Source organism: Polypterus senegalus, chromosome 10, assembly GCF_016835505.1.
Source record: "Polypterus senegalus isolate Bchr_013 chromosome 10, ASM1683550v1, whole genome shotgun sequence".
NCBI classification, from domain to species: Eukaryota; Metazoa; Chordata; class Cladistia; order Polypteriformes; family Polypteridae; genus Polypterus; species Polypterus senegalus.
The window spans coordinates 3,193,244-3,219,596 of record NC_053163.1 but is presented as its reverse complement, the minus strand read 5'-3'; the positions used below and the strand labels follow the sequence as shown (position 1 = coordinate 3,219,596).

At 43.1% G+C, this 26,353-nt stretch overlaps 1 protein-coding gene across 1 annotated transcript in view; it reads right to left on the bottom strand.

The window, feature by feature from the left end:
* The window catches only part of LOC120536346, a 48,162-nt gene extending 29,587 nt beyond the window's left edge, over positions 1-18,575 (bottom strand). Inside the window, exons 1-2 of the mRNA XM_039764672.1 lie at positions 17,928-18,575; positions 240-335 (exon numbers count right to left, since the gene is read on the bottom strand). Of these exons, the coding sequence (XP_039620606.1) occupies positions 240-335; positions 17,928-18,515 (684 nt within the window). The 5' untranslated portion in view covers positions 18,516-18,575. The remainder of the gene's footprint in view (positions 1-239; positions 336-17,927) is intronic.
* Positions 18,576-26,353: the final 7,778 nt, after the last annotated feature.

The following is a 26,353-nucleotide window of genomic DNA, read 5'->3' as shown; positions in this document are numbered from 1 at the left end:
TCTTTCTTTACATATTTAAATTGCTTCTTTTTTAATGGCATAAAAATTTACTGTGAATATTAACATCTTTATGTATTGTAAAGGTTCTTAAATTATATTTTTCAAACCGATGAAGGTAAATGAATATATATATATATATTTTTTTTACCTATTTTACCCCTCATTTCACAGCGCACTTCACCCAAATTGAATTCTCGTACTCCTTCCACTATGACATCTGAATGGGACACGAGACTCACCTGAATCCTCACTACCATCTCCTTCATCTCTCTCAGCTTCTTCTCTTTCTCTTCAATTCTTTTTTTCATTTGAGCCTTTCTGTTTTCCAACTGACCCTGTGAGGAGACAAAGTGGATAAGCGATGTCTGAGGAGTCTGTGGAGATAGAAAAACAGAGCCCTGGTGGAGATTATAAGAAGGAAAATGGTACAAGGAGAATGAGGAGGAAAAGAGGAGCAAATGGACATCAAACTTAAAGAAATGGCAGTTCAGGGTGATGTTTGTAGGTGGGTGCAGAATTGGCTCAGACACAGGAAGCAGAGGGTGATGGTGCGAGGAACTGTCTCAGAATTGGCCGATGTTAAGAGTGGTGAGCAGCAGGGGGCAGTGTTAGCTGATATTTATAATATCTATGAATAATTTAGATAGGAATATAAGGAAGAAGCTGGTTAAGTTTGCAGATGATACCAAGATAGTTGGAATTGCAGATAATTTGGAATCCATTGTATCATTACAGAAGGACTTGGACAGCATACAGGCTTGGGTAGATATGTGGAAAATGAAATTTAATGTCAATAAATGTAAAGTATTACACATAGGAAGTAAAAATGTGAGATGTGAATACACAATGAGCTGTTGGAAAATCAAGAATACACCTTATGAGAAAGATTTAGGAGTCATAGTGGACTCTAAGCTATTGAGTTCCCAACAGTGTTCAGAAGCCATTAAGAAGGCTAACAGAATGTCAGGTTATATAGCGCCTTGATGTGTGGAGTACAAGTCACAGGAGGTCCTGCTCAAGCTTTATAACACACTGGTGAGGCCTTATCATGGAGTACTGTGTGTAGTTTTGGTCTCCATAAAGACATAGCAGCACAAGAAAAGGTCCAGAGAAGAGCGACTCGGCTAATTCAGGGCTACAGGGGATGAGTTATGAAGAAAGATGAAAAGAGCTGAGCCTATACAGTTTAAGCAAAAGGAAATTTAATGTCAGTAAATGGCAAGTATTATTAATAAGGAGTAAAAATGTGCGGTCTGAATACACAATGGAAGGTCTGAAAATCGAGACTCCACCTTATGAGAAGGATTTAGGAGTCGTAGTGGACTCTAAGCTATCGACTTCCCAACAGTGTTCAGAAGCTATGAAGAAGGCTAACAGACTGTCAGGTTATATAGCGCCTTGATATTGTGCACTACAAGTCACAGGAGGTTTTGCTCAGGCTTTATAACACACTGCTGAGGCCTCATCTGGAGTCCTTGGTGCAGTTTTGGTCTCCAGGCTACAAAAAGGACATAACAGAACTAGAAAAGGTCCAGAGAAGAGCGACCAGGCTGAGTCCAGGGCTACAGGGGTGAATTATGAGGAAAGATTAAAAGAGCGGAGCCTTTACAGTTTAAGCAAAAGAAGAATAAGAGGTGACATGATTGAAGTTTTAAAATGGTGAAGTGAATTATTCCAGTGGATCGAGACTGTTATTTTAAAATGAGTTCATCAAGAACACGGGGACACAGTTGGGAACTTGTTAAGGGTACATTTTCCTGAAACATTAGGAAGTTTTTCTTTAAACAAACAACGATAGACACTTGGAATAAGCAACCAAGTAGTGTGGTAGACAGTAAGACGTTAGGAACTTTCAGAACTCGACTTGATGTTTTTTTGGAAGAAATAAGTGGAGAGGACTGGTGAGCTTTGTTGGGCCTGTTCTCGTCTGAATTGTTCTAATGTTCTAATGTAATCAACAGAGCTTCTTGAAGATAGGACTGGACATGACTGGTGGGAGGAATGCGGTTGACAGTAAAGAGGAGTGCGAGGAACAAAGGAGACAATTAAAGTGAGGGGCTTAGTGAAATTACAGTAAAAATGGTGAAGTGGAAATTAAAGCGAAAATGAGAGATCAGGAGAAAGCTTTGTATTCATAATGCAGTAATGGATTAAAGCACATAAACAGTGCATCATGTGGAAGACGAATGTTCTCTTCGTTCCCTTGTACTAATTCATGTCTGAGAAGTAAGCTTTACAAAACCATGTAAAAGAATGCTTTGTTTTAGTAAACAGAAAAATGTTTGTGCAAAGGACTCAAGGTCTAAGCATTCCACACATGAGTCTGCCTTATCACGTTGTCCCTTAGCTTACATCTGAACGCCATAACAAAAGGAGCCAAGAAATCAAGTTGCATAAGGGACATTGAAGGGGCTCAAGGATTGTGTATAATAAAGTGTTGACTGTTGCATTTTATAATGATATGAAATCACGCATTCTAGGGGTATAAAACTGGACCCCACCCAACAGACGGGGTTCAGAAGAGCCCTGACGCTGTCATGTATATTTGATTGTCTGCTTTTCTGAAACTCTTCTCACTGTGACTCTGAAAAATAAAGTTGCTTTATACCCACACTTGCTGCCTGGTCTGAGTTTTGGCGCCCAACATGGGGCTGGAGACGGCAGACGACTCCTCGTGCGGGATCGTCCAGAGGACCGTGGTGGAGCCGATTCCGGCCGGATTGGGTCCAGCTTCAGTACAAGTAGGATTGGCCTGCCTTGGGCGTTTCCTGCGTGGGGAGTCCCTGACCTCCTCCTAGCCGATACGAGGCACGACTTGACGGGCATTTCCAGGCAGGTGGACGGAGTCATGGTGAGTAGATTGGGGGATTCCTGTTAGTTTGACTGGTGTGCTGCAAGTAATACGAATATAGAAGGAAAAGGAATAAAAAGCATATGCAAAATAAAGAATAAGAAGGCATACTGTATGGGAAACACATAGGATGGTTCTAGGGGCTCACGGAAAGTGGCTTTGGGACCCTACAGAAAAAGGCACAATGTGAATGTTAGCTAGTCACCCCTGTGGAAAGGATTAGAAAGGGGCGAGTGGCACGCTCCTATAATAATTTGAGGAGTGGGGGTGAAAGGGCGTATTTAGAGAATGTGTGTCTAAATAAACAGGAGGTCAAGTTTTTCATTTGCTGTCTGGTCATACTCTTGTTTCAACGGGTTGCTAAGGTGACGGAGACAATACCCTGGCAGATTGATGCATACAAATCGTCTGATGAAGGGATCGGGTTAAAAACCTCCATATCCTGGACTCCACAGGGCGTATTGATGTAGGATTCTGCTGATGCGAATAAACGGACACGAAGTCACCTGAAGCTGTAATCTGGGAATAGGAGCGGACGGCGGGTGGAACGGGGTTTATCGAGGGCTGAGTCAGTTTCTGCTGAGATCCTGCCACTCACAAAGGGAAAAACAAATAGCAAGCCAGTCAAACAGTCCCCTAAGAGTCCTAAAAAACCTAATGTTGGAGGGTTTGTTTTCGGGGGATTGCCAGGCTCCTAGTGCGCTGTCGGGATAGAAAGGCGGGTCCCCTAGAAAGCTCATTGAAAAGAAGACAGGATTAGAAAGAAAAAAAAAAAGGCATGTAGGAAGTGGAATAAGGACAGTGCAGGTAGATGGCGTAGTGGAAGGAACCAGAGATATGAATGAGATACAGGACATTAGAAAAATACTGTGCAGAAATACACAGGGTTGTTGTAATGGAGGTCCTTATCGGATGGATATGTATGACAGATGGGAATTGGTTATTAAAGACCGTACGTTGGAAGCAGCACAGAAATGGAATGAGCTTTTAGCTGCCGAAGTTAAGACTAGAAAGGAAAAGGAAGAGCTGCTTATAGCTTTACAGAAAGTGCAGGCTGATACGGGACCCCAGTCTGAAGGAAGGAGGAAAAGGAGTGATAAAAAAGACCCTTTATATCCCGTGCTCTCTTCCCCAACACTTTACTCACAACCCCTTCCACCGCAAAAAGCCCTCCATTTCACAATGTACTAGAAGCAAGATTCTCCGTGATAAGTTCCCTGAAAACCTTACCCCATTTAAGTCCCGAAAACCTTTAGTACCCACATTTTCATGCCCTTTAATTGAGGTCCCTAACCCCCAACATGATCCCACACAACCCCTAGGAAATGCTAACCCCACTACTGTAATGATACATCGTAACTGGGATATTCAAGAGCTGAAAGACGTAGTGTCCGAATTGCCTGATCCTAAGATAATCGGTGGGTTGAAGTTTGTGGAACAAGTGCAGCAACTAGACAACATATACAAACCCAGTGCGGCCGAGTGGACCCAGGTGCTATGCAGAAAGATGGGCACTACTTGGGCTACTGTCAATCATGGGCAGCATAATGGAGAACAGTGGCAGTGGAATGAGGCATTGCCTCGTGGACAAAATAATGAGGGTCCTTTCCTTGCCCAATGGGAACACGTGAAAACTGCAATAACTGCAAAATATAAAAAGGGCACCGACTGGTCCCTTATTTCAGCTGCCAAACAAAAGAAAGATGAGACGGTAGATGAATGGGCACACCGCATTCAGGACTTGATGACAAACCCTTCTGGCTTAGACAGCCCAGATGACCGTGCCAAGGCAGCAGTTCCTCCTTTTGTGCCAGGACTCAGAAGTGATAACCAAAATAAGGTACGCACGTCCTGTATTGGATGGGAAAGTGCCACCTTTGATGAAGTTAAAAGACACGCTGAACATGCTGAACGACAGACTAAGCAAAAAGAGTCAGATACTCAGACCAAGTTAATTGCGGCACAAATTAAATATTATGGAGGTGGAGCCGCCTCAGGCATTGGCCAAGGACGTGGAGGACATGGAGGACATGGATTTTTCCAAGGACAGGGGAGAGGTCGTGGATTTTTTCTTCCTAATCCAAATTCTTCATCTGCTCAGCCGCCTCTCCCCTCAGATCAAGCACCTACACCTTATGCCTGTTACATGGGACACTTCTGCCGCAATTGCCCACATCAGCTTCCTCCCCGCCTTCCTTACCTGAACCTGAGGATATTCCTTTCGCAGGGACCCCAGCCATTCTCTTCAGTTGCCTTTGCTCACTTGCCATGTGGGCACAGATCCTTTATTGACTTTGCTGGTGAATGGCACTGAAACTGCTTTTCTAGTCTGCCTCGAAAGATACATTGACTGTGCTTATTGCTTCTGGACAACCTCATGTTTTGCTGGTGTCTAAACCTCTTCGGGTTCAGCTTCATTCCAGTGGTTCCACTTTGATGCACCGTTATTTTTTATATCAGCTCTGCCCTGTTAATCTGTTAGGAAGGGATGATGACTAAGCTCTCCCTCTCTATTTCTCTAACCAACGAGGGTTTTACTGTTCTATTCCTAAATTCCTGTGCCAAACCTCCCCCCACACTAAGCCCTCTTTTGCAGCCTGGACCCTGAACATCTCCTCACACACCATTCTCCTTAAAGCCCTACACTCTTTTCCTTCATGTCTTTTCCCCACTTGCAAATCCCCAACACCCTCCACTGCACTGCCCAGTACTTCCCTGCTGAAGTGGACACACCTTGGTTAGAATCTTCTCTCTCTTCAGGTATTAGCCCAGAGACCCTTCATATCCCTTGCATTTTTTCTCATCCACAAAGCTGCTGCTCAGTGCACCTCACATATTCACAAAGCATTTTCTATTTAGGAGGTTGGTTCCCCATGTTTCTTTAGCCAATTCTAGCATCGTTCACTGAGTTGAAATATGGGGAATGGGTGGGAGAATGTCTCGATAGTACGGACTGGCTGCACGTTGCTCGGGTATTTTGATACTCAGATCATTTGATAACTAAAGTTTGTGCTTCAAAATGATTTTTATCATTCATTATGCCATCCCCCTTTCCTTTTCATTGCAGACTTCATATCCCTCTTGGCTTTCCTCACTTCCCGATGCACTTTGGTCCCAGGGGAAAAATGATTATGGAAGGATAGCGCACTGTGAGCCACTGGTGATTTACCCGAAAATCCTCCTTCCGCCCGCATCGCCCAGTATCCTCTGTCTCCAGCAGCAGAGGCTGGCATCTCCGCCGTACATTCCGATCTCGTGAAACGTGGAGCAATCATTCAAATTAAATACTCTCCAGTCAACTCCCCCGTTTTACCTGTTTAAAAGGCTGACGGTTCATGGTGTTTTGTTCAAGATCTTCGACAAGTTAATTCTGCAGTTTTTCCTAGGGCACCTATTGTTACTAATCCTTCCACTATTCTTTCTACATACCCCTCCCCTGTTATTTCTCTGTTATTGCCTTGCTAACGCTTATTTTTGTATTCCTTTGCACCCCGACTCTCAATTCTGGTTTGCCTTTACTTTCCAAAACCGCCGTTGGACATGGACCGTTATGCCTCAGGGATATACTGAAGCCCTTGTGTATTGGACAAGCTCTTGCTCAAAATTTAAAGGCTTTTGGCGAAAAGACAGTGTATTGATACAGTATGTGGATGATATAATGTTGTGTAGTACTACAGAAGCAGATTGTGCACGGGATACTCAGCAATTGTTATTATTTAGCAGAAAATGGCCACAAAGTTTCTAAAACAAAACTGCAGTTAATTCAAACAACTGTGAAATATTCAGGTCATGACATTTCTTGTGAAACGAGAGCTCTCTCTAGCGACCGTATAAACACCATTCAAAATCTTCCTAGACCTGTTACAAAGCAACAGGTTGTGTCTGTATTAGGCATTATAGGATACTGCCGGCAATGGATTTTAAACTTCACTGAAAGAGCACAGCTTTTGCAAACTTTAGCAGTCACCCCTGATCTCCCCCTTTCTGGTCAGGTGGCATGGAATGATCAAGCTGAGAAGGCTCTATGTGACTTAAAAAAAAAAGTGCCCTACTGTTTGCACATGCGTTGGGACTGTTGACTATCTCGTCCATTCACTCTGTTTGTGGACGAAAAGGGGGGATATATGAATGCAGTTCTTACACAACTCCATGGAGAAAAAACAAAGGCTTAGCCTATTTTTTGAAAAAATTGGATCCGGTGGTGTGCGGCACTTCCAACCTGTCTCAGAGCTGTAGCAGCCACAACAGAGGCCGTGCTAGCCAGTACAGATATAGTGCTCATGAGCCCCCTAGTGGTAAAAGTGCCTCATGCCATACACTCCATTTTAGTACAGGCTAAAACCTCACATCTCACTACTGCTAGGGCAATACACTATCAAAATGTACTCTGTACGTTGTCAAACGTTACCATAGAAAGGTGCTCCACCTTAAATCCAGCTACGCTGCTTCCAACTGAAAATCAAGGGGAGCCCCACAACTGTCATGATGAAATAACTAAGGTTATAAAACCTAGACCAGACCTACAGGAAACACCCTTAGGAACAGGAGAGATAATTTTTGTGGATGGATGTTCTTTATGATTGGAAAATGGAACACCTTCAACCAGCTATGCAGTGGTCAAAGGTGACCACCTGCTGGAAGCAAACCGAATTTCTTCAAGTTTAAGCGCGCAGGCAGCTGAGTTGATAGCTCTCACCCGAGCTTGTCAGTTGTCAGAGGGAAAAATTGTAACTATCTATACTGATTCTAGATATGCTTTTGGAGTCTGCCATGATCATGGGGCATTATGGAAACTCAGGGGATTCAAGACCAGTACTGGCAAGCCCATTCAGCATCAAAAACTAAAAGAATCCCTCTTAGAGGCCATAACGAAACCATCAAAGCTAGCGATGTTAAATGTCAAGCTCACACAGGAAAACAGGATCCTGTCAGCAAAGGAAACAATTAGCTGATCATTTTGCTAAACGGGCTGCGTATAATAACACACCAATCTCTTTATTCCAACAGAGAAATGACCAGGACACTGATAATCAAATTATTTCTTTACAGAGTGCAGCCACGGACACAGAGAAGAGAAAATGGTCCAAAGAAGGGTCCCTCTCTGATGGAGTCTGGACCCATAAGCAAACTAACAAACCTTTCCTCCCAAAGCTTCTTTCCCAGGTATGGCAAAATCGCCCATGGCCTAGACCATGCTGGAAAAGACGCCATGGTTCAAGATGTTGAAAAACATTGGGAAGCTGTAGGTTTCTCTACATATGCAGAGCAGTTCTGCAGGTGCTGTGCATTATGTCAAAAGTTTAATGTAGGAAAGGGCACCCAGGTAAGTCCCGCCATTACACCTAACCTAATGGGTCCATTCAACACCTTCAAATGGACTTCATTGAATTAACACCATCAAAGGGTACCGATACTGTTTAGTAATTGTTGATGTGTTCTCCGATGGGTGGAAGCTTTCCTTCCAAACATGCAGATGCCAAAACTGTGGCAAAAGCTTTGATAAAGGAAATCATTCCTAGATGGGGAATACCACAGAAATTACAAACTGATAATGGCACCCACTTTGTAAATTCCGTTATAAATGAATTAACCACCTGGCTCCAGATAAATGTGCATCATTATTGCAAATACCACCCCAGAGTGGAGGTATTGTGGAAGATGCAATGGTATCTTGCAATCTAAATTGGCTAAAATCTGTGAGCAAACAAATTTAACTTGGCCTGATGCTCTGCCTCTGGCCTTGATGGGATTAAGGGGAAGAACACATCGGCAGTTAGGGCTGTCGCCATTCGAAATTCTGACCGGACGGCCCATGCCAGTCGGCATGGTCATAGGTAATGTTACACTGCATACTGTGGACAATGATCTTCTTTCCAGTCTTACAGGTCTCCGAGCTTCTCTGAAGGAAGTCCACGAGCAGGTGAATCAGGCCTGGAGAACTAGTCCTCCATCAAAGGACTCCCGATTCCGTTAGGAACCTGGATTCTGGTTAGAGATACTTGAAGGAAACATTGGCATCACCCTCGTGGAGAGGACCGTTCCAAGTTCTGCTGTCGACACCACACGCTGTTAAAGTTGAGGGACTGCCTGCTTGGATTCACATCTCACATTGCAAAAGATGACACCCTTGATTGTGGTATCCTTGTTTGCTGCCATATCCTGAAGATGTAAAAACTGGGTTAACTGGATAATTTACTTTTGCTTGGTGTTTCTTATGGACATGTGAATGAGTGTGCCCTGTGATAGGATGGCATCCAGTTCAAGGGTTCCAGTGCCCACAACTTTGATAGGTGCCAGATGACCATGACCCTGAACTGAAGTGGGTTAGAAAATGGATGGACTGATAAATGTATGAAAGACGCTATATAAAGCACAGCTTGAAAGAAAGCTGGATTTTTGTTCTTCCTACAGATTATTTTCTAGAACATAATAGTAAAAATTGTATGCACTTTCAGCTATAAGACCAGCAATATTTGGACATTTTAGGGTGATTTATTTTCAAGTCGCTGGGGACTTCTTGTGTTTTTGTTCCTGTTTGCAGGTTTCTGGTGGGTCATTTAGCTGAGCTGTAGCCACTGTTGTGGGTCCTGAGTCAGAACACACCTCCACTCAACTGATTAAATTGCTTAAGTCAGTTTTCATCTCTCTTACAGTTGCTTTAATCGTTCTCCTGCTTGTAGCTTGCTGTATTCTTCCCTTGATAAGATACATTGTATCCAAGTATTTTACTGCCTCTATGGCAAAGGCTTACTTTTTACACCAAGAAAAATGCTTCAGCTCAGCACAGCCACCCCACACTCCTCCGCCCACTCCACTCCATCTTCCTCTCCTACCCTTTCCCACTCAACTCTTCCTGATGAAATATTTTTTGTTTGCTAAAAAAGGGGGGAATGTGGAAGACGAATGTTCTCTTCGTTCCCTTGTACTAATTCATGTCTGAGAAGTAAGCTTTATGAAACCAAGTAACAGCATGCTTTGTTTTAGCAAACAGAAAAATGTTTGTGCAAAGGACTCAAGGTCTGAGCATTCCACACATGAGTCTGCCTTATCATGTTTTCCCTTAGCTTACATCTGAACGCCATAACAAAAGGGGCCAAGAAATCAAGTTGCACAAGGGGCGTTGAAGGGGCTCAAGGATTGTGTATAATAAATATGGTGACTGTTACATTTTATAATGATATTAAATTACGCATTCTAGGGGTATAAAACTGGACCCCACCCAACAGACGGGGTTCAGAAGAGCCCTGACGCTGTCATGTATATTTGATTGTCTGCTTTTCTGAAACTCTTCTCACCGTGACTCTGAAAAATAAAGCTGCTTTATAACCACACATGCTGTCTGGTCTGAAACTTCGTCCACAATCACAATTATTGCTTTTCCCATTTCTGTTAGTAATTACTTTAGCTAGACAGCAGTTTAATTTGGTTTTATTCATCTGAGAAATACACCTCCAAGTTGTCTATTGGCAGTTATCGTACAATTTATGGAAAATTGCTGCTACAAACAGTGCAACAAGCTAATGGAACATTATTTTAGCAGGTATAGGCAAGGGCAAACCTTTGTGCAGTCTGATGAAAAATGAATTTTGTGATTTTTTTAAATTTTATTTTATAGTGTTCCTCCATTTCGTTGTGACATTTACACAAACATTGACAAAGTTTTCGCACTTTCGATGTGTGATGTGCATGTAGACCAAATCAGTTAAGAGACAGACAGGCCAGACCAGAAGGATCTCTCCTGAGCCTCCTAACAGCCAGCTTGGCCTGTTCAAAACATTTAATGTGTTTATTGTCGATATGTGCTTGTGTGCTGTTCTTCCTCTAGTATGGCTTTTAAGTAAAAGGTCTGCTCCATTGATATTAGTTTGTCTCATAGAGTGTAGGATGTCTGACCATAGTAGCACTGACTTCTTGTCACATACCACCTTCTGAACACATTGCTTAATTGATTACCACCTCAGCATTGCTGCCATTCATTTCATTTTTACATCAGTTCATTATTATTAATAAATGCTTTGGGTTCTTCAATTTGTCTTGTCATTTTCTAACCAACTTAATCCAGACATGAGTCACTGGAAAGGCCAGAGCCCCAGCAAGAATAGGACACAAAGGAGGAACAAACCCTGGCTAGGACTCCAGTCCATTACAAGGCATACACACACACGTCTTTGGGCAGTGGGAGGTAACTCATAGAGACAGGAGGAGAACATACAAACCCCATGCAGGGAGGACATGAGATGCAAACCCTGGTCTCCTTACTGAAAGGCAGAAGTGCTACCACCGCACCTTCTTCAATTTCTACAATTTCTATTGTGGAGATTGGCCCAGACACAGACAGGCAGACATGTTCATGTCACCCACAAACACATTTATTTACAATATTTACAGTCTTAAAGTGCACCACAAAACCCCCAAAGTCCTGGCCACACAATGCCTTTCTCTTCAGACCGCCTCCTTCTCTCTTCTACAGCTCAGTCCACTCCACTCCTGACTCTTGCCTCGAATGAAGGGAGGCAGCCCCTTTTATTATCACCCAGATGTGCTCCAGGTGGTTTCCGGCAATCACCCACCGACACGCCCCTGTGTGGCGGAAGTGCTGGCTGCATCCGGGTGTCCCTGCGGTAATCGGCCCTGCGGGGTCGGCTTTACCTTGTTTTCCTCAGGCGGGGACGATCCGGATCCGCGTCCGTGGCAGGAGCATGCCGGTCCACAGGCTGTCGGCAGCACGAGGGCTGTGAGAGCGGAGCCGCTGCAGCTCGGAAAATCGCAGCAGCTGCGAGGCTGCGAGGACGCATGCCACTGCACCCGCCCACTGACAGGCACGGGATTGGCCGGTGTGTCTTGTGTGCCCGCCAATGATTGGATGGAGGCAGGACCAAGGAATGCCAGTCTCGTGCCCAGGAGAGACCCGATTGGGCCAGAGGGAGTGGCCCAAAGGAGGCAGACGACGAGTGGGGCTGATCGACAGGTAAGCCCACCGCCGTCTGTCATCTCTGTTTTCACCAGCGGCTCGGCACGAGCCGGAGGAGTCCCTTCGGCCCGCCGAGTCGCCTTTATTGCAGTTGCTGGGTGCTCTTGCCGCCCGGTTGGAGCAGCTGAAGGGAAAGGCGGTCACGTCGGAGACGGAGAATTGGCGCGACACTGGAGCCTTTGGCAGGCAAGACACCACGGGGAAGGTAGGTGATGCCGTCCCCGTAAAGCATAAGGGGAAATCTGCCGAACACAGCCGCGACTTTTTTAAGGAGGACTGGCTTCAAGTAAGCGATCCCCCAACAGCGGACGCGGTGGTGCAGACGGCCGATGGGGCGAGGAGAGCGAACACGCAGGGGCTGGTAGGACAGGGGCTGATGAGTGCCCTGGGTCCTACTGCCCTGTGTTTCAAGCCCACGGCAGTCTCCTGTCGCTCTGCAGGGATGCAGACGGGGCTGGATTTGAGCTGTCACCATGCTCAGACCCAGACCGTCAAGGCGTCCAAGAGGAGAAGGAGGAACCGAGGGGTGAATGCCGTTTCCTCCAACAGTAGAGGACGCGACGCTGGGTGCGCGCGTCCGGTGAAGGGCTGTCGTCTGCGGAGGCAGAGGGAAACCCCTGGGCGGGTGGAGGAGCCGCCTGCGAGAGCGGTCCCGCCAGAGATAAATGGACGGGCATGGAACCTGCGGCAGAGGAGCCGGACAGGCAAGTCATGGGCTGTCGGAAGGGGGAGAGAGCACTGCCGGTATGGAGACCGACAGGACGCTCGAGGTGAGTGTCCTGGCAGTGCTTCTGGCCCTCCCTTTTCTCTTGTTTCAGGATCGAAGCCCCGACAAGTGCTGGAGCCGACATCGTTTGGGACCTGCCCTCCTGAAACGGGCCGCTCTGCGAGAGGACTTCCCACCGGAGAGCGGATTGTGCCCCGGCTGGCGGGGACGGTGGACGCGAGCAGCGCAGACCAGAGGGGTGCGTTGGCGTCGGAGGGGTTGCCGAACGGAGATGTCCCAGGGTGCCGTGTTGGACCCTGGGGACATAATAGGACCCACTCTGGGGTCGTGCTGCCCTCTCAGGAAGTGCCGCTCGGACGGACATGTCTTCGCTGGCGGAGGGGCAGTGTGGCATCAGGAGGACCGGAGGAGGGCGTGTGTCTCCTCCAGACCACGAGGGGGCGTCCGCCCTGGTTATGTTGGGGGCCTCGGTTAGAGGGCTTGGAAGCCCAGCCCTGTAGGGACCTGTGGCCACCACCAGGCGGCGCCCCGGTGCCTGCAGCCCCGGCCGGGACGCCCAGGAGGACCGGAGGAGGGCGTGTGTCTCCTCCAAACCGAGAGGAGGCGTCCGTCCTTGTTTGCTGGGGGCCTCGGGTACAGGGCTTGGAAGCCCAGCCCTGTAGGGACCCGCCAGGCGGCGCCCCAGTGCCTAAATATCCTGAGAGCCCAGCACTTCCGCCACAAGTGCTGGGGGGAAGACGACAGGGGACACCCGGACGGTTTCCGGGTGCGCAGCCGGCACTTCCGCCACACTGGGGTGTGGCTATGGGCGAATGCCGGGAAGCAGCTGGAGCCCATCCGGGTTCCTATAAAAGGGGCCGCCTCCCTCCCGTCAGTGGTGGATGTCAGGTGGAAGAGGACAGAGCTGGAGAGAGGACGGGAGGCGGTCAAGAGAGAGAGGCACAAAGACTGTGAGCCCTGGACTTTGGGGAATCGGTGCAAGAGGCACTGGGGTTGTGAGTGCACGTTAAATTGTAAATATTTATTGTAAATAAACAGTGTGTGGGTGAACTTAAGATGTCCGTCTGTGTCTGTCCGGGCCAGCATCCACATCTGTTATGCATATAGTATAACTTACAAGATTACATTGTACTGTAAAGCACACAAGGCGAAGTGTAAGCCTGTGTTTGATAGAGACCTTGTGCTCCTGCAAAGCTTCCAGCCATCTAACTTTTGGCTGTTTAACTCATTTCAGGCTATTCTTTCTTTCTTTCTTTCTTTCTTTCTTTCTTTCTTTCTTTCTTTCTTTCTTTCTTTCTTTCTTTCTTTCTTTCTTTCTTTCTTTCTTTCTTTCTCGTCATAGCTGTAGGCTAAAAAGAATGTCAGTATGAAAACTCAAATACATGATCATTTTGAATTGTACAATAAGGCTCAAAGCAATCAACTTCCTGCCATGCTAAGTCCGTCGCTTTTTCAAAACGAGTTGCGCTCTTATTGTCACTTTCTTCAGACGACTCAAAATCTTCATCTGACAAGGAAGAACCGGAATGATGTCAACACTCAAAACATCTTCTGGTTAGGATTTACTTTGATGACAGCGACAGACGTGGTCTTACCTACCATCTATTGAATTAAATGAAATAATACATGATAATCAACTTTTTTGAATTTACAGCCTGTCTTCACTTTAAATGTTGACTTTTGCTCAGGTTCACTCTTTATGTTGAAACTGTGAAGTGAGTGATTTGTGGCCCATCTTCATGTTAAACTGGTTTCCACTGTGGTAGGGCTGGGAATGGCAGAGACAGGAGACAACCGCTAGTAGTTTGTTCTTGTCAAATAGTAGTTTCAAACTACACTGTAGTAACTGATTACTGTCTCTATCCCTCACTCCAGCTTGGACAGCACTGCGTTGATACCCAGGTTGCTGGTATGTGGCAGATCAACAGAACTTATTTGTACAAGTAAAGATGCGCGCTCCACCCAATGTTCAGAACCTCCCTGCTTGTAGCAACTCTGACTTTCTGTAATCTCTATATCACTTAGAATTTCACTTCTACTCCTAGAACAAACTCACATTAATACAAGGGCATTCATTTATTTTTTTTCTTGTTCTTTTTTTAAGATGCTATGCCTGATCTACATTGTAATTTTAAATCTGCTCCACAAGAGGTCTTTCATCTGCTGTTATTGTTAGATATCCTCTAAAACGAATAAGACTTGGGCTCATTTGTTCCCTACTCCTCTCCCAGATCTTTGCAGTATTGTCAAATTCATTCTTATTTTCAGTTTTGCTATTAGAAATAATGATGTTGATAAATGAATGGTAGCAGCACAGAGGTGCTTTGGTAGCACTACCTCTTCGCAGTAAGCAAACCAGGGTTTGCATTCCAAGTTTGGAGTTTGCATGTTCTGCCCTTTCTGTATGGACTTCCTCCGGGTGCACCGGATTCCATTCACAATCCAAAGCCATGCACCCTAGGTGAATGTGCATTGTTAAATGGGCTCTGGTGAGTGTGTGTAAGCGTTGGACTGGTACCCTGTCCAGGTGTTGTTACTGCTTTATTCTCGATGATTGCTGGAATAGGCTCCACCTTCCCTGTAAGTCCCAGAAGAATAACTGGGTTTGAAAACGGTTGGATAGATATATGGACATTGTTGATGAGGAACTTGTGTAATTCACTCACCGCAAGAACTTCTCACCAAACCACTAAAGGACCAACTTCTCAGCAGACTTAACAACTCTGGTACTTTCATCAGTTTGACTCTGATTTTTATGAATGCCCAAACCAGGGTATTAAGATTAAACAAAGTAAAATAAAATGTACAATATGTAAATTTTGCCAGTTTTATATGTTGCAAGATACTTTTTTAAACATAAAAGTACATTTCTTAATACATTTTAAAATACCAGGAATATTACAATACATATGTATATGATGATTCTTATATTGAGATTTGTTCTAGACCAAATTACACAGGGAAGCAAAATAAATAATATACATATTCTTAACTTAGTACAAGTAATTAATTAGGTTTTTAAATGAAGCCTATATTGGAACCACCAATTTGAATTACTTTTTAGTGAGTTACAGGGAGTTAAAATACATTGGATTTATGGGGAAAACTATCAGTCTTGGGTCTGGACACACAGTCTATTGCATGTTTTATACACAACTAGAAAAATACCCGCACTTCGCAGTGCCGAAGTACTGCTTTTAAATTTTTTTTAAGAAGAAAAGTAAACCTTTTTAAACTGAGGGAAAATATACCAATAACTATCATTTAAGGATCTCTTTGTATACCATGTTGTCAGTTCAGCACTCCGGTTGTAATATGACCAAGCTGTGCACTGAGCTTACTTTTGAGAATGCAACACATAGTTGTCCAGGAGAAAGGCAATCTTGCCTCAAATCAATGGCAACCTTTTGTAGGGTCTGTCCTTTAGACTTATTAATTGTCATCGCGAAGCAGAGCCTTACTGGAAATTGAAGGTATTTGAATTGAAATGGGAGATCAGAGGGTATAACGGGGATGCGAGGAATACAAACTCTCTCCCCTGAGCAACCGCCAGTAAAAATAGCTGCCTCAATTAGGTTCTTTTGCAGACACGTGACCTGAAGTCTCATGCCGTTACAAAGTTTCGGTGGCTGTAAGTTTTTTAGTAACATTATTGGTGTCCAAACCTTCAAAATTAGATTATGCTCAGGAGTGCCTGGAGGATTCAGAGTGGGGAGAAACTCTAGCGACAACGTGTCTATTAGCTTGTGGATTTTTCTGTGAGTATTTGGCGGCAGCGTCACGAAGTTGTTTCCGCAAGACCGCGTTAGCTGTGGAGCTCAGCTCGGAGCGAAGTGAAGTGAATGAAATGAGGTGAATGGGAGGGGAGATGATGACGTGACTCCCCCACCCGCCTTAACTGTCCATCCCTCCACAAACACAGTCTCTCAGCATGACAAATGCCAGCGGCAGTGTGTCTATGAACTTAAAGTTAAGCTTTACACCTTGCTTTCCTATTCATTTGCATAAGCACAGTACTTCACTAGCAATTTTAACTCCATTACAGCAATTTTAACTCTGTCACAAAGTGATCAAAAGTCTCGTTTATACCCTGCGTCTTCTCATTAAACTTGTATCCCGTGAATATCGTATTCGCCTTAGGCATGACAAACGCCAGCGGCAGCCTGTCTATGAACGTAATTTAAACTTAAGCTTTACACCTTGCTTTCCTATTGATATGTCCTCAAAGGCTTGTTCAGATTCAGAGGGCTGTTCCTCTCTTACTGCATCAATAAACAGCTCGTCTTCCTCTTTATCTGAGACATCACACACTGCATGCACGGGTTTACCTTTCCCAGTCCTGCAAACTTTAGCGAATTGGTTTTATTTACCACATTTTTTACACTCTCTTCCTTTAGCTAGACATTGACTTTTTCCACCATGTGCTTCGTTTCCACAGTAGCTGCACTTATGAATATGCTTGTATGCGTCACTCGCTTCATATTCTTTTGCTGCCTTCTCAATTGTGTAATGCGTTTTTTGTTCAGCGCTCTTTGGAGTTCTTGCTTGTTGTCTGCGTACTGCGTTCACAGTCAGTTCACGTGAGCCACTCGGAGAACATGCATCGAAGGTTCTCCGCTGTGATTGTGCTTTCTCGTGCGATCTTGTGATGTCCAAGGCTTTATTTAATGTTTGCTAAGACCCGGCACTTAAAAGTTTCTCTCACACTTTCGCTGAGTTTGTGCCAAACACTATTCTATCCCTGACCATCTCATCTTCGTTTGCATAAGCACAGTCCTTCACCCGCGAATATTTAGCAGCAGAGTGTTTCTATTGGATTGCTGCTGATGGACGGCCTTATATGGGCAGGCACTCAATTACGTGGGAGGCGTGATGATGAGAGACGCAACTTCGCCTCACACGGCGACCGAGCTGCAGGCTATGGATGTATATATGTACATAAGTAGGTTCCAGTTATGACCGTTACGCGTAGAATTTCAAAATGAAACCTGCTTAACTTTTGTAAGGAAGCTGTAAGGAAGGAGCCTGCCAAATTTCAGCTTTCTACCTACACGGGAAGTTGGAGAATTAGTGATGAGTCAGTCAGTCAGTCAGTGAGGGCTTTGCCTTTTATTAGTATAGATATATTTTGGGATCTGTTTGTTACAATATATTATGGAAAACACGTTTCCTTATATGCCAGATATAATCTTCAGTTGTATATTTGAACTATATATGGGTTGCATTACATACTGAAAGATATGTTGTATTCATTTACACAAAGTTCGGACTAATCTAATGACAGCGTTCTGTACAAAAGAAATTGATAGCCTATGGAAACACGGAAACAACAACACACACCTCTCTGTCCATGATATGTTCTCATTCCCATTCCTTACCTGTCTCCCAGCTCGCTCTTCATCTATCGCCACCATGTCGTGACTCCTGTGCTCAGTCACTGCACACATTAAGCAGACACAGCTTTCGTCAGTCCTACAAAAGATTTTCAACACCTCCTGGTGTTTTGTGCAGAGTTTCTGTTTGAATTTTCCAGTCGGTGCCTCCAGTTTGTGTTTTTTAAAGGTTTCAGACTCCCAGTGGGGCTGCAAGTGAAGATCACAATAGGAGGCCATACAGGTCAGGCAAGTCTTCACAGCTTTCAGCTTCGTCCGGGTACAGAAGTCACACGGAACATCGTCAGGTCCAGCATAACTTTGAGACGGACTCATATCTACTCGCACTTCCTTGAGTTTCTCTATTATATCTGCCAATATGGTGTTTCTATTAAGCTCTGGCTTCACTCTGAATGTTCTTCTGCACTGAGGACAGTTATAGGTGCCCTCTTTCTCTGATTGGTCCCAGTACTTATTAATACAGCACCAACAGTAGCTGTGTCCACATGGGATGGTGACGGGCTCCTTCAGGACATCCTGACACACCGAGCACGAGTACCGATCAGGGGACAAATGAAGCTGAGGTGCCGCCATTGTGAATGAAGATTCTGTCTGACACGCATACACTGAAAGTGAAACTTACTTCATTTCGTTAACAAAAGGCTGAAAGAAATATTTAAACCAGTATTTTTTGTTTTTCTTCATTGCATGTAATTATAGACATGATTTACTCACATCACAGTAACAGACTGTTGAAACCCATATAATCACTGGAATTGCAGGTGGAGCAAGCTTTTTATACTGAAAGCTGACAACAAGTTGTTGGTAATTTTAGTTTTGTTTGTTTAATTTCAAAGTATGTTTCTCCTATGAATAGATCAAGTGGAAAGTAAACATATTAGCCAAACAATAATTTTCATTCAAAACAGGGAAGACATTCCTCCGGTACAGTATATCTATGCTCATTGTAAACTTTAGTAAAGCTTAAAAGGAAGAAATTAGATGGCAGCAGGATGCACTATGGGAAGAAGGCAAGCCAGTGAAGGCAGTGTGATGCTGTGGCCAACGTTCTGCTGGAAAACCTTGGGTGCTGGAATTCATGAGGATGTTACTTTGGCACGTGCCACCTACCAAAAGATTGTTTCAGACCACGCACACCCCTTCATGGTAATGATATTTCCTGATGGCAGTGGCCTCTTTCAGAAGTATCTTGTACCCTGCAACACAGCAGAGAATGTTCAGGAATGGTTAGAGGAGCTTGACACAGAGTTCAATGTGTTGACTTGTCCCCCAAATTCCCCTGATCACAATTTGAAAACAATCGGCATTTCTCTTCCATCCACCCCCACCTCCCCACTTTACCTCTAGGGCAGCCTCCACTCTTCCTTTCACAAGATTCTGAAGTGTGGCTGTGGGTATTTGTACCCATACAGCCAAAAGACCATTTGTGAGGTCAGTTATGCTAGCAGTCATACCACCTACCTGAAGCTAAGCATGTTCAAGCCAGTATTTGGATGTGAGGCCATCTTGGAAAAGCTTTAGTTGCTGCTGAAAGAGGTGTTGGTGAGACCAGCAGGGAGTACTCACCCTGTGGGCTATTTGTGGATCCTAATGTCCCAGTGCAGTGGCAGGGACACTGTACTGTAAAAAATGTCATTGTCCCTTAGACATGGACATAAAACCGAGCTCCCAACTGTCTGTGGTCATAGAACACCAGTGGGCATGCCTCGTAAACAGTAGGGTCTATCCCAATGTTCAGGATAAAGTGGCCACCATGGCCTAGTCACTCTGGTCCCCTAATCGCCCCCTGTCTCTAATTAGCTAAATATCTATCACACTACTTCAACACTTAATAACTAGTGTACAGTGTGCATACTAGCACAAAAATGTCTGCTGTCACTTCATCCAGGTGGATGCTGCACATTAGTGGTGGTTCAAGTCTCTCTCCCAATTTCTGTTGCCTGAAGAAGGGGCCTGAGTTGCCTCGAAAGCTTGCATATTGTAATCTTTCTAGTTAGCCAATAAAAGGGGTCATTTTGCTTGATTTTTCTAAGGGTATATAAACTAAAGCTTTGAGCAAATAAAAAATGATTTCATACCATTAACTACAAAACCATTTTCTGATTAACTGCGATAAATAGCGGTTGAATATTTTAATCGCTTGACAGCTTTGAATAGTTTACATACAATGTGTCTCTAATGTCTATTTCCCTTAATCTGTGCAGCTCAGAGAGCTACAGCTACTAACCTGGAGTTAAAATGGAAATGGGCTGCTTGTAAAGACCCAACAGTAAAAGTGAAAAGAGTGTGGCCACACTGCCATAAAGAACTTTAACCTTTTAGCATAATGACTATCTCATAAAGCAAATGGCAGCTTGACTTTACACACTATGCTCACTTTTTAAAGTTGCTCAGTTGTTTCAATGAATGAAGCCTCCACCTTATGCGATTCTTTTCTTTCCTGCTGACTTGAAACGTAGCTACTATTGATTCCTGACCAAACTCCAAATGCATTTTGTGTATGTGATCTTTTACCAGCAAGTTGGCATCCATCGTGTTAAGGGGACACATGTTAATACAGGTTTAAATGGATATAAAGTACTTTCCTTTAGCTACAAATTCTTGCTTTTGTCCTGACTACCGTTCTCATTCAACTTTATGTGCTGATGGAATTTTTTTCACTCTTTGCTGATCTCACTCCTATGGTTGCTGTTAGCTTTTCTAATGCACTGTAATATCCAATAATACAAAAGTAAATAGACATAAAAGAGTTTGAAGGAAGATGGGTGGCAGAACATACAATGGTGATGAACAGAGAGGTACCCTTGTGTCTGGTTTGTAAAGTAAAAGTATTGTTTTGCATTGGGGGGATATAAAGTTATTTTTTGTCCCTCAGTAAAACTGAATTTGACACCCCAGACTTAAATTAATTACTGGGTCACAGAAAGCTGGAGATGGCAGGGTACACATCCATAAAGTGACAGTTTTGAGGTGTAAATTCACCTAACACATGGGAATGTGGGATCTCAGTTGGGAAATTAGAGAAAAACCCAAACAAATACTGGAAGAACAATGAAATACAGCAGAAACAGTAACAAGTCTGGGGTTTGAACCCAGTTGTCTGGAGTGAAACAGCAATTCTAACCGCTGGGCCTGACTAAAATGAAAAATGCATACATGATGTAAGAGTCAGGAACATTTGAGGGCTGTACAGGCACTGTAGCCCTCAATGGACAGAGTTCAGGATGTTGGTCATTTCACTCCATTTCATATTTTCCAGAGGCTATCCCACCAGGATGGGGTAAAAGGCTGAAAACAAGACTTCAGTTTATCACAGAGACCACTCTCACTTACACATGTACACACACACAAAGTATACACAGTTCATCGCTAAATTTGTTACTGATATAATCAAGCACATATCTTTATTATACTAAAGAAAGTCAAAGTTCCTGGGGAAAACTCAAAAGAACAAAGTGAAACTAAGATATCAAGTTGAGAGGCAGAAGCACTGACTTCTCTGTGACTGTACCCAGTTTTCTTTCAGTAATTTCACTGGCTATTGTAAAGCTGAATATTTAGAAAAATATTGGTACAGCAAACAACATTCTCTGTAAAATAATTTTATCGCACTCATTTCTCAAAGAACCCCAGGGCACCTGATTGTCCTCACCTCAGCTCCTTTTCCCAGTTTTCAGTCTCCATTCCTAATTCTCTCCTCATCTGTCATCCTGCTCTTTCCTCTTCAGGTGTCAGTGTGTTGTGACTTTTTTGACCAGTCACCATCCATAGTAAGCAGACACAGGTCCCATTGGTCCTACAGAAAATTTCTAGAACTTTCTGGTGTTTTGAAAAGAGTTTCTCTTTGAGATTTTCGGTCAGATCCTCAGGTTTGTGTCTTTAACAGGCTTCAGACTCCTGGTGAAGCTGGGGATGAACATCTAGTCAGGGAACAGCTGAGACATGATCACCTTACTACGAGGAACAAGAGCTAATGCTGTCCCACCATACCACCCACATGTTTAAATATTAACAGTATAAATTATTTAAATGAACAATTTATCTGTAATATGAAACACATCTGCTTTAAATGCATCATGATATCTATACTAATAAAAGGCAAAGCCCTCACTCACTCACTCACTGACTCACTGACTCACTCACTCACTGACTCATCACTAATTCTCCAACTTCCCGTGTAGGTAGAAGGCTGAAATTTGGCAGGTTCGTTCCTTACAGCTTCCTTACAAAAGTTGGGCAGGTTTTATATCGAAATTCTACGCGTAATGGTCATAACTGGAAGCAGTTTTTCTCCATTTACTGTAATGGAGATGAGCTTCAACGCCGTGGGCGGAGTTTCGTGTGACATCATCACGCCTCCCACGTAATCACGCAGTACATAGAAAACCAGGAAGACCTCAAAAAAGCGCTTAAGAAAACATGCATTATATAATTGAGAAGGCAGCGAAACAATAAGAAGCGAGCGAGTGACATATACAACCATATTCATGAGTTCTGCTACTTCGGAAACAAAGCACGATGTAAACCTACACTTTAAATTAAGTTCATAGACAGGCTGCCGCTGGCGTTTGTAATTTAGTGCCTGCCCATATAAGGCCGTCCGTCAGCAGCAATCCAATAGCAAACTGCCACGGGTAAATATTCATGGGTTAAGGACTGTGCTTATGGAGAGGAAGATGAGATGGTCAGGGTGGTGTTTGACACAAACTCAGCGAAACTGCGAGAGAAAGTTTTAAGTGCCAGGACTAAGGTAACATTAAATACAGCCATGGACATAGCACGAGATGGCACCAGCACAGCTGGGAACCTTCGATGCATGTACACCGAGTGGCTCACGTGAACTGATGCAGTGCACAGATAAAAAGCAACAGTTCCAAAGACCACTGAACAAAAACTGAATTTCACAATTAAGAAGGCAGCAAAAAATATGAAGCGTCTCATACATAGAATCATATTCATAAGTGCAGCTACTGCGGAAACAAAGCACACGTTGGAAAAGTCAATGTCCCGCTAAAGGAAGACAGTGTAAAAAACCCGTGCATGCAGTGTGTCAGGTCTCAGATAAAGAAGAAGACGAGCTGTTTATTGATGCAGTAAGAAACGAATCGATGAATGAAACCTGTCATCTTTACAACGATTGACAAACACGGAATGTAACTTGAACACAACACATCCTACAAATACGAACCTGATTGAAAGAAATAATGATAATCAAATCCTTGATGACAGCAACACTCACAAAACAAATACTGTATATTGACAGTCATGTTACGTTATTTTTAAAATGTTCCCTTTTTCATAACTTCTACTTCTCCACTGCGATACGCGGGTATATATATAAATGTATATATATACCCGATCTACAGTACATACTCGCATAAACAAGCCACACGCTGTGGCTAATTGTAGAGTCTTAAGCCTCTAATGCCGACATTCGAGGTTCGATTCCCGAGAGGGGGTGTACTGACTATGTACGCGTGCTACCCGATTCATTTTACCTTCGCATCTCCTTGGTTTGGGACGTATGAAAAAATATTCGGTTAACGCAGAATCATGTTACGTTATTTTTAAAATGTTTCCCTTTATTAGCACAAGCACAGCTGAGAAGCTTCGATGCATGTACTCCATAACGCGTTAAAAAATAACGATTTAATCACACTTTCAATTCCAAGCAAACGGGAACTTTTGTCAATGCATGATTTCCTGGTACATCCATTACATTGATGCACACATCACAGCTACAAAAATGTTAGAGTCGGAATAAAGCGCGTTCTTACGACTGATCATTTCGACTTCCCGAGCGAAGCCTTGATAAAAGTGTGGTTTTGTGACACTGAAAAGCAAGCAAAATTAGATGCATTACAGAAAGCGGACTTTGTGGCTCTTACTGGGGATCATTGGACTTCCGTGACCGTCAGTAATTATAAATACATCTAATTACAAAATGTTCAATGATCACACTGTTTTAGCCTAATGTACAAAATAATTTTGGCTAATGTTACTCAGAGTTTAAAGAGTAAGCTGGTCAAATTACCTTTTATGTTTCTAACTTATTTTTTTAAGAAGAAAAACTGCACTTTATGTTGAAATTTTGGTTATTATTATTTAAAGACAATACTATTCTGAAAATCTACTTAAAGTACTTAAACTACCACTTTATTTTTAAGTCTGCCCAATTTTAACCAGGGATGATATTTTTGTTTCTGTTTTGAATTCAAATGCAGTTTAAAGGCTTTTTTTCAGAAATTAAAACAGCTTCAGTTTACAATATTCATGTACATGTCTATTATTTGATTCTGTCGCCCACTAAAACACTTTTAAATTAAAAAAAACATTTGCGATTTGGGGCAAATTTACGTGTGCGATTACATACGATTAATCAAGATTAATTCTTACACAGCCTCTAATTAATTGGATTAATTTTTTAATCGAGTCCCACCCCTAATATATATATATATGTGGATATATATATGTAGATTTGTATATGTGTATATACAGTATGTATATATGTGTGTGTATATATATGTATGTGTGTATATGTATATATATATAACTGTATATATATGTGTATAGATGTATATATATATATATATTTATATATGTGTCTGTGTGTGTATATATAACACTCATGAAAATTACAAAACAATTACATTGTCAATCATGTTACGTTATTATTAAAATGTTTCCTTTTCTTTTACTTCTCGCTGCCAATCGCAGGTATTTTGCTATATATATATATATATATATATATATATATATATATATATATATATAGATATATATAAATATATATATGTATATATAAATAGATAGATATGACAACAACACTCATATCAATAACAAAACAATTACATTAACAATCATCTTACGTTATTTTTAAAATGTTTGCTTTTCTTTTTCATAACTTCTTTAACACACTACTTCTCCGCTGCGAAGCGCGGCTATTTTGCTAGTCAGGTATAAATCTTAGGATTCTAAATGTTGAGACATCTCTTATATCATGAAGTTAATGTGCTCTGGGTGATGATTGCTACCTGTGGCTCTTCTCAGCGCAAGAAGAAGTCCATTTAAGAAGCTAGTGAACTCTTAAAAATGAAGGTGCCCGAGTGGTTCTTCAGAGCGATATCATAGGGGAACTAATGTTGGTTCCCAAAAGACCCAAAGATGAAGGTTTCAGAAAGACCCTTTTATTTACAGCGGCATGCAAAAGTTTGGGCACCCTTGCCTTGGGGATGTGCTCATCTTCTACTCACTTAACTATTCACAGTAGCAGACATTTTCAGCAAGGGTGCATGCCACAGATTATAGATTCCATACAGTAAATATTCATAAATAGATGGTAACAGATTTGAACATTAACAATGGTTCAGGATTTTAAAATGACTCTCGCTGCATAATAATTCTTTCTTTGCATTTACAGTATATAGCACCTTTCTCAATACTCAAAGCGCTCAGCAATTACAGGTTAAGGACCTTGCTCAAAGGCCCAACAGAGCAGAGTCCCTTTTTGGCATTTACGGGATTTTAACCGGCAACCTTTTGATTTTCAATGCAGATCCCTATCCTCAGAGCATACAATGACTCAGGCTATGTCAAGGTCTTCTTCATCTGTTAGTGTCATACTGGGAATAGCCTAGCACACATTAAAACTTGTAGTTATTTTCCTATATATCCAGAGGTTTTTCAAATCACAAAGAACCAATGTCATAGAACATTGCAAAGAACTCTTCCCAGAATGGTCAAGCAATGAAGTCTATGAGGAACCACACAACTCAGTAAAGAACCATGAAAGGCCATTAAAGAACCAGGATTTTCAACATGTGTAGTGACTTAGAATACAAAGCTTTTGACATTCTACTTTAGATATAAAAGAGATTTTTTGAGAAATTCTGGTCAATTAAACACTTTAATGATGGAATATACTATGTGATTAAAGTAGAAATTCTGAGATTAAAATTGAAATTTGGTCTTCATGAGTTAACTACGACATTAAAGTGGACAGTCAGTCAGTCAGTGTCCAACACGCTATATCCTAACACAGGGTCACAGGGTCTGCTGGAGCCAGTCCCAGCCAGCACAGGGTGCAAGGCAGCAGCATATCCCGGGCAGGACGCCAATCCACCGCAGGACACACACACGGGACAATTTAGGATCGCCAATGAACCCAACCTGCATGTCTTTGGACTGTAAGAGGAAATCCATGCAGACACTGGGAGAACATGCACAATCCACGTAGGTAGGACCTGTGAAGTGAACCCAGGTCTCCTAACTTCGAGGCAGCAGCGCTACCACTGCACCACCGCACCACCGTGCCACCCACACCTGTTTGTATTTTCATTTACTGCTGATTTCTGATTCTCTTAAACATGTTCAAGTTGAGTAGTTGCTTAGGTCTGATGTGTATTGATAAA